This window comes from Phragmites australis, chromosome 16 (genome assembly GCF_958298935.1).
Source record: "Phragmites australis chromosome 16, lpPhrAust1.1, whole genome shotgun sequence".
In the NCBI taxonomy this organism is placed as follows: domain Eukaryota; kingdom Viridiplantae; phylum Streptophyta; class Magnoliopsida; order Poales; family Poaceae; genus Phragmites; species Phragmites australis.
Window position 1 is genome coordinate 8747221 of NC_084936.1, and position 9361 is coordinate 8756581.

At 41.4% G+C, this 9361-nt stretch overlaps 1 protein-coding gene across 1 annotated transcript; it reads right to left on the reverse strand.

The window, feature by feature from the left end:
* Positions 1-7251: 7251 nt before the first annotated feature.
* Positions 7252-8298, reverse strand: LOC133895271 (two-component response regulator ORR12-like). The gene is made up of 5 exons (XM_062335445.1): positions 8205-8298; positions 7791-7837; positions 7617-7694; positions 7425-7495; positions 7252-7333 (listed from the first exon to the last, which is right to left on the reverse strand). Exons 1-5 carry the CDS (start codon positions 8296-8298, stop codon positions 7252-7254), a joined length of 372 nt encoding a protein of 123 aa, XP_062191429.1.
* Between the last annotated feature and the right edge of the window lie 1063 nt (positions 8299-9361).

Genomic DNA, 9361 nt, shown 5'->3' on the forward strand with positions numbered 1-9361 from the left:
TGTTGGTCGACCGAAGAAACTGAAAAACTAGAGGCAATTGAAGAATATCATCATCTCCCATATTTCTGTTATTTCATGAAGAAATGGGGCATGAATGAATTCATTGATAATAACATGGGCATTCTCCAATGAACGTGTTGTATCTAAAGTTAATGTTCCACTAGCTAACATTCGGACAAACTCCTGCAGGGATCAGTTTGGTCCCATTGCATCTCCATCCCCATCTGTCGTTGCGCCGTGACCTGTCGGCTGCCAAACTCCGGTTCCAGCTTTTTTTTGGGGGGAATTTACAAGTGAGTTGTGAACCCATCCAAATCCAAATGAGTAAATGACGAGCGAAATCCAACCAGCAGGCGACAGCATCAGCCACCATAGCCATATAAATCCATAGCTCGTGACGAGCGAAATTCAGCTTGGCCACCCTAGGCATAATAAATATATACCGGATAAGATTAGATGAAGGTTTAAAATTCGTTCCTTGCACATGAAAACGCGTGTTGATATGGAGAGGTAACAAATCAAAAGCACCAGACGAACCGAATATGATCCTAGATTGGCTGCGTCTCCATCGACATGAAACAAATTTTATGTGGGCCAATATCAAGTTGGATATGTTGGCTACAGGCCTCAGGAGGGCCCAATGTGATGAAGTGATAAAGATCTCTCTTTTTCTCACTCGCTGCAGTAGATGAAATCATGAAAAGAGATAGGATAGTGTGACGTAAAAGCAGAGTCACAGTAAGTCAAGAGATGCAACCACAAAAACTGAGGTTAAGACATCCAGAAAGTTTGAAGGGTAAAAAACGGCGAACTTGAATATAATAAATGGTTGTGTATCACTGTCTCTAGCAAACTCCCTCTTGAACCGTGCGAATAAGTGCGATCAGTGGTTGACCCAGGATACGATCGTTAGGTGTGCCTGTTAAAAGTTTCCGAATTCAATATAAGTATAAGATTTGCTAAAAATAAAAATATAAATATATTAAAAGTTCTCAAGATCATAAATTCAATAATTAAGTTTAAAGTTTGCGAAAACTGCAATATAAATAGTCAAAATATAAAATAAAGTTTTATATAGATAGAAGATTATAATATTTACTTAGAACTCTACTTTACGCTTTCTGATAGCCATAAAGTCTGAATTATGTCATCCTTACTTATCTTAAAAAAATATCACGCTTAATAAATGTGACTAAATAATCGTTCAATAACTTATCGTCTATACTATTTCTCAACTTATTCTTCACTAAACTCCATATTAAAATACTCTTTTAATACTTATCGTCGCTACCGGTAAGATCAAAACCGATTTAAGAAACAAGTACACCAAACCGTAAAAAACATATTTATATTTGATTCAAGAAGCCTAATAGAAAGCTCACCAAAATTATTTAAGCCTATCATACTTCATCATATCATGTTTACTAGACTCAGTGTATCACCCAATCACAAATAAAATTAAGTCAAACAGTGATTCACAGTTTAATACGAGCTACACAAGGCACTTGCTGTTGGATGTGCCGAATTTACAATGCTATTGCACAAGGCACTTGCCTCTTGGCTGTGCTTAGGGCTGGAAACGAGTCAGTAGGCTCTGCTCGGTTTGTGAATTGAGCTAAAATTTCAACTCGGCTCGACTCGGTTGCTGGCTTGAGTTGGCTCACGAGCCTGCCAAAACTGAGTGTCAGAAGCATGCAAGTCGGGTTTGTTTTGCATGCATGTATGCGGTTTTATATGGCTAGTGGCGACTGTCACATGCATGTGACTGCTGAATAAACAGAGGAAAAACGTGCATGCATGCATGGATCATACGGTGAGTGCTCTCGATGGCATTAAAAAATCGCAAGGCTTAAGCCTCAATGTGATTGCTAGTTCGTGTACTCATGTATGGATCATGTGGACGGCGAACCCTGTGGGTTGTGGTTGGGCTAATCAGGCATTAGTGCAGGTCGTCTATGGCTCGATTTGGTTCGCGAGCGACTTACGAGCTGACTCGACTCGACTCGATTGCTGAAATGAACTAGTAGTGTGACTCAGGCTCGACTCGTTTAAACAACGAGCCGAGCCAAACTAAGCCAAACCTTTATGAGCCCGAGCTAGCTCGTGAACCGCGAGTTTTTTTTCTAGCCTTATCTGTGCTGAAGCTAAAACTTAATCTTTTACATTCAAATTCGGCATGATTTCGCGACCTGTGATTGGTCCGTCAAGAGTAAGCTTACCAGGCGTCGGATGGAGAAATGGATTGAAACTCATCGTTCACCGTAGGCTCGTTAACCCGCCCCTCGTCCCTCCTCGAACTCTCTCGATTCCACAGTCGATCCCACCTCCTCGCCGCCGCGTACACGCGTGCGTTCGCATCCCACCGCCTCCTCTGCGCCCTCGCAGCGGCCTACTCAGACCGCCACCGCCCGATCGCCGTCGTCTTTCCTGCGGCCGTTCTGCTTGCCCCTGCCCGACGGCTTCTCGTTGTTCCCATCTCTCTGCACTCCACGTCGCTGGCCTGCCCACAATCCCCACTGCTCTTCTACCTCTTCTATCCTCGGCTCCTATATGCCTAGGATCTACAAGCGGTGGCTCAGGATCTACAGAAGAATGGCGCGCCCAACTTCTCGTCGCGCTTGGCCCCCGCCTTCTCCGAACAGGCGCAACAGGTCATCGTGCCCAGGGCCGTCGGGTAAGCATCTCCACCTCCGATTCGTGCTTCCTCGCACGGTCGCACCTCCCATTTGCGCTCTCTTAGTAGTTTGGTCTGATTCTGTGCGGCCATGCGGAACTTGCAATATATTGCTCCAAATTCCAAATTGATTAGCGTACTTAATAAAATCGGTTTACTTTCAAGGTGCGTTGCATGCATTTTCCACAAACGATTGGGTGCTTCATGAACTATCTGAGGGGGGTGCCACATCTGAATTTCAGGGATTGCTAGGCAATCAATTTATACCCGATTTCATCACATTGCGTTCGTCCCGTGCCTAGTGCAGCTAGCAATTGAGTGATTGTTTGGTTACTCCGGGATATCAAATGATTGGTCACAATCATTACTATTTTTGCCATCGGTCTGAGAAGTAGACGGCTGACATTGGACTATTTTTTTTTCTTTGTTCAAGTCAAATGTGATGCATCTTAATTCCTCATCAACGTTGGCATGTAACTGCAAATATATTATCATAGTCACCTGATTTATTCACCAAATATTAGCAAGGAGGTATATTATAGTCCACTACCTTTCTCTTTGCATGAGGAGGATTGGGTGGGTTATTGTCAGTTTGGCTATCGCAGATCATTTGTGATCAATATGTTCTTTGTAAGGAACCAGGATGAAGGGCTGGACATGAGTTCAACCAGAAGCCAAAAAAGATGTTCATACGTGAGAGTAATGTGATATCTATGCTTGGCGGTTGCATTTCTACGGTCTCCTGGTTTTGCTTGCAAAGTGTCTATTTTTATTGCCAATGCTGAGCAAATCTTAGGTATTTTTTATTGCCAATGCTGAGCAAGGCTTGTCCTTGGTCGTTAAGATCAAGAACGAGAAGCAATGGAGATTGGACAAGAGAATTAGGGCAAAAAAGGTAAAAACGAAAGATAAAGTAAATTGTGTTTGATCGATTGAATGTTGGATGATTTCAATCGGTCATAGCCTTTTATATTTATAGGGAGGGTTGATCTTTTCCTGTTTTGAGTCAGAATCTATCAAAACTTATCTTTAAATTCGACTTGATCTCTTCCAAAAAAATCCGGATCCGACTCGGATCAGATATTCTAATGTCCCAGATTGGATGTTCCGATATTATTGGAAGGTCCGGTTTTATCAATCACAGGGTTGGTTTTGTCCCGTTTTGAGTCGGAATCTATCAGAACTTATCTTGAAATCTGACTCGATCTCTTCCCAAAAATTCCGGATCCGATATTCTGATGACCCTGATCGGATGTTCTGATCATATCAGAATGTCTGATTTTTCCAATCACACCTTTCGTCTTGGACCAAAAATATCTAATCGGATGTTCCGATTATATTGTAATATCTGATTTTTTTTTCAAGCATAGACCTCTCAGTTTGGCCAAAAATATTTAACTGGATGTTTTGATCCTAACATCAGATGTTCCGATGCGATCAGAATATCCGATTTTTCCAAGCACAGACCTCTCGGTTTGGACAAAATATTTAATCAGATGTTCTGATGATGACATCACAAGTTCTGATATGTTGAAATTTCTAGATCTGAAACTCCTAACAAGATGTCAATTTCTGTCGTCAATAATAATTGACAATGGACATGATGGATACACAAGTGATATCAATGACAACCCATGTATACTTTATAATTTCTTAGAATGAAACACTCCTTTTCCATATATACTTCCATTTGACTGTAAAATAAACAAATAGTATCTATTTAAATACCATTCTTATTTCTTCTGAATTCTATTGTAAATGGCACATGCTTCCATTGAATGGGATCGCAAAAATTGTCTTCTGTCTGATTTTGATGCCTGCCTTCTAGCTGGGTTTGGCCAGCTATTGACAGCACTGCCTGGAGATCGAATTCGAAAGATCATGGTCAAAGAGCATGCATGCAGGCACCATGCAGCTAGCCTATGATTTTGATACAATATGCATGTAAATATATCTCATTATGGAGACAGCATCTGCTACCCAGTTATTGACCTTTCGATCAAGATATTTGAATTCAGATATTTAACCTATCCAAGCATGTTTCTAATGTTATTGTGTAAGCTACTATATTAAGAATTAATATGCACTCACAGGTCATCAGGCTTGCCGCGCCATCTTTCTAATTGACAGTCTAAAAGACAGGGTTGCAGACAATGTTTGCAATCTTATATTCTTATCTTATCCATTACTCACAAAAATCAAAATGTTCAATCGAAGAAGGAAAAAACAGAGAATTATTTTGTCGCTGCAATACTGTACTACCTTAGTAATTCTGCTGCTGAATAAGCAGAAAGGCATGCTTCCCTGAACTTTTTTGCTTGACCTGTGACTCACTGACCCGTATCCCGCTCCAGGCACTACAATGGCCGCGGCGGCGGCCACGGAGCTCTAGCCCGGCAGAACTGAAACTGGTTCCGTGTCCTGTAGAACTGAAACTTCTAATCAGTTACAATTGCAGAAAGCAAATCAAACCACACGCCAAGCAGAGAGTATACACTAACCACACAGCCCGAATGGATCAAACGCATGCCCCAGATGGAGAATCTAAGCATACCCCTGGTTCTCTGAGGGACCAGCGACCTCGTGTCAGCGGTGTCCCAAGATCGTGGCGACTAGCGAGGTACGAGCTGCAACCGATTGATCTGTCGCGGCCCTTCTAGGAGAGAAATTCTATTGGATAGAAAATTGGGGATCGGCCGACCGGAACCTACGCTGCTATGTGCTATGGCCTCTGTGTTCTGTCGCTGCTGTGCGCTGTGGCCGATCGGGAATTCGGGACCAGGCCAGGAGCTGGGCTGCAGGGCGCATGCTGCTGGAGGGTGATGTGGGTTTTTTCTTGGTTCGTCGTGGTCTGCTAAGTAGTAGTTAAAAAAGGACGGAAATCATAGGGTAGTTTTGAGTCTACTCGGACTACCTATAGCTCTGCCCATGAGTGCGCGATCCATTGTCATTGCTGCTTGCAGAAGTGATGAGATCAGGTCGGAGCCATAAATATAGCAGCCAACAACTCTGCCTTGTCATTGCTGCTTGCACATCTCACCTCAAGTTTCAATTTTAATTTGAAACTATTAAAATTCCGTTAAAATTTGCATTTAAAATTTCTAGCTGAGTGCTGAATTTTCCCACTAAACTGGACACGGGACACGGCTCTGTTTCCGCCGCTGAACAGTACCCAAAAAAAAAACGGAAGAAAGGAAGCTTCATGGGCCCAGATAAAAAGTCCAAAATGGTTATCCATGCTGTTCATATACTCAAAGGGTCCAAAGTAGCCAGAGAATGGGACTTGCGTGACCTATCCAAGTGCAACTTCGGTCTTTTCCTGTGCCGGAAAAGTGATATGCTAGCTACCGCGAGTATGTGTTAGTGCAAATCCCCGCTTAGGTGCTCAACATGTGAACTCTTGTGGAAGTTGTTGGACGGCTGATTGGCACATGTATTGGTTCTTTATCTAAAGGAACGAGACGATGAAACATAAATCCGATTCTAGCTTAACTTGTTTGGCTTGAGAAATAGAATGGGTCGGTTTTTACTCATCCTAAATAAGCATGTATCTATCATAAATATCAATATTGTTGTCATCCAGTAAAAAACATGTGATATTCTGAGCATCTCATCCTAGATTGAGTTGATTCATCAACATTCAACGGCGTGTTTGGTTCGAGGAATATATGATGGATTATTTGATCCTAGCTACCAAGCCAACCAACTTGTTTGGTTTGCGGAATGGAATAGACGGATCCTTTACAGTCTTACTCTTCACAAGCATATTGTTTGTATAAACATACATGAGCGGTTATCCCATTGTTGACCATCCAATCAAAAGGGCTGTTCCACGCGAGTTAGCTCTTACACCATGTGCGGCGCGGGCCGGCTGTAAGACAAACGCAACCCACTGGGGTGGGTCGTGCATCTAGTAGGGAGGCGGACTAGACGGCCCACGTTTTTGAATTGGCTGTGAGGTGACCCACCAAAGGCATGAAGCTTTTTGTTTTTGCATCGAGTCATGCCTGTGTAGATATACGACTTAGGTCATCTCTATACATCGAGCAAGTTCCAATTTACAGGTTTGCAGCTTGTGTGCAACCAATCACACTAGGATTCACCGTATGAGACATTGAGAAGGGTGCTTGTATATGACACATCCTCTGGACAACTTCTCTCTTTTGAATTCTGAGCTAGAGAGGAACGTAACTGCTTGGAGTCTGAATATATGTAAACAAATCGTTGCAGCAAGATAATGGCCAACACTGACCTGTGAACATAACAACAAACAAAAGACCAGGAGATAATCACAGGAAGGTATGAAGCATTCTTTCTCGACATGTTTGTGACTCAAAAGCATGTTGAAACTCGTCAAGAGCTTAAGCTTATTCGAGGACAAGGCATCATATGGATTTTAGAGACACACGATATTCCAGAATAGTCTTATAGAAGTTACAACGGATCAAACACAACTGATAACATAAAACAAGACCATACATGGTCACATCTAAACAACAATTAATAGATAATAACTCAGCAGATAATCCCGTACGGGAGTTGCATTCTGTCTTTATTCATCGCCTCCCTCTTGCCCATCAAATATAGCTCAGAATGCGAGGAACATCGCCAACTTTGACAGGCTTTAGGATAAAATGCTTTGCTCCTCCATCCAAGCACCTACGTACAAAAAATTCATGTAAAATAATTTCAGTACTTAGATAACAAATATTTAACAAATTCAATGACCTGATAGTTTGTTTTTACTCACTTGTTGATCCTTTCAGGGATGTTGTCGGAGCATGCAATCACCACTGGTATGTGCTTCAACTTGGGTGATTCCTGAATGGGGAAAAATTTGGTTATCAATTAATACGGCTTTAAATATTTAGGGATGCTAGAGTACATGTTCAACAAAAAAATTGCAAAATAGTGCAAAGTTTTTTTCCCGAAAAGAAATTACCTTCACTGCCATAAGTAGATCACAATCAGTCATATCGGCCATACAACAGTCAGTTAAAATCAAGTTCACATCATGTTCCTATGACCAAAGTTTATGAAGACGAACATGTCAAACATAGTAAATAACCGCATAACTTAAAGAAGTAAGTACATTCTAGTAATAATATTGAGATACCCCATCCAAGAACTTCAATGCTTGCTTGGGACCCTCCACAACCGTAACTGCAAAAAGAAAGAAAAACATGAAACACTTAGGTGAATGGAAAGAAGGATGGATGACCGGAAAATAGCATGACTTATATACAATATTACCATGTAAAAACTATTTGCTATATATATTTGTTACATAAATGGTTCAAATTTCCTATTTACCACATAGTTCATGGTTCATCGGATTAACATAAAAAATGTCAACCTAAGGATTACAAAAGAACATAAGTGCTGCTATCGTATCCCAGACACTATTACGTACTAATATTCTCCCTTGGAGAAGGAATGGGTACTAATGAAAATGAACATATTCGGAGAGTAATACATCATAAAAGACTAATTGCACAATGATAGTGGAAATTCCTAATAACCACATCACCTCGAATGTCACAACTCTGTAAGATCCTGGATGCAACAAGGCAATCAACACGGGAATTGTCGACTATGAGCACATGGGGAGAAGCACCGTCCATGACACTCAACACAATTTCCTCTGGGACAATTGCCCTGTTTGGAGGTTGACACTTCAAGACTTTGATATAGGGTTCTTTGTATTACAATGTCCTTGAAGGACTAGAGCCAGAATAGCCCTGCTTATATAGTAACTTGTGGCTATGCTTACGATATCCTTAAGATAGAGAGTCAATGAACAATAGCTGGATCTAGCTGTCATATCTTGTAACACACAACAAGTGAGCACACATATATCTTTGTACTAACAATATATCCTTAAGATAGAGAATGACTAAACAATAGCCAGATCTAGTTGTCATATCTTGCAATGCGACAAGTGACCATCAATATATTTAATATAGAGCATCAATGAATAGTAGTAGCAGGATCCGACTATCATATCTTGCAGCACGGCAAGTGAGCATATATATCATTGTACTAGTGATAATCTTAAGATATAGAATCAATGAACAATAGTTTGATCTAACTGACATATCTTGGAACACGACAAGTGAGCATGCATATCATTGCTCTCTTAAGATAGAAAATCAATGAATAGTAGTTGGATCTAACTGTCATATCTTGCAAGATGACAAGTGAGGATATCTTATACAAGCGCGCTATCACATTTAGATCATCTAGGTAGGGATAAAAATGTGCACCCATCCACCATTCCCCGATTGGTAATAATCTATTAGGGGCCAAGTACGGGGCTAATTTGCTCCCCATGGGGCTGTTAGCGGGAGAAATCTAGCCCCATTGGGTCGAGCAGTTGGAGTTGTTCCTCTGCTCCCCGTTCCCCGTTCCCTATGGGGGCCTTGAGTCCATCTACATGCGAGCCTTCCCAGCCCAGTTTAGGGACTCCTAGCCCAAAGAATGTTGTATATCCCAAACCCAAATAACATGAAAAAAAAGGAAAGTCACTACGCCAGAATAACACATTAGTGACGGGTGATAACCCTCATTAGTGATGGTTACCACACCCGTCACTCTTATTGCGTCACTAATGATAAAATATTAGTGATATATTGGAACCCGTCACTAATGACAATCACCAGTGACGGATCATAATTGGGACCCATC

Coding starts and splice junctions, on each gene's coding strand:
- LOC133895271 (XM_062335445.1), bottom strand. CDS start 8,298: ATGGACGGTGCTTCTCCCCATGTGCTCATAGTCGACAATTCCCGTGTT. Junction 7,838..8,204: donor ACAGAGTTGTGACATTCGAG/GTGATGTGGTTA, acceptor TTCTTTTTGCAG/TTACGGTTGTGGAGGGTCCC. Junction 7,334..7,424: donor ATCCCTGAAAGGATCAACAA/GTGAGTAAAAAC, acceptor TTTTGTACGTAG/GTGCTTGGATGGAGGAGCAA.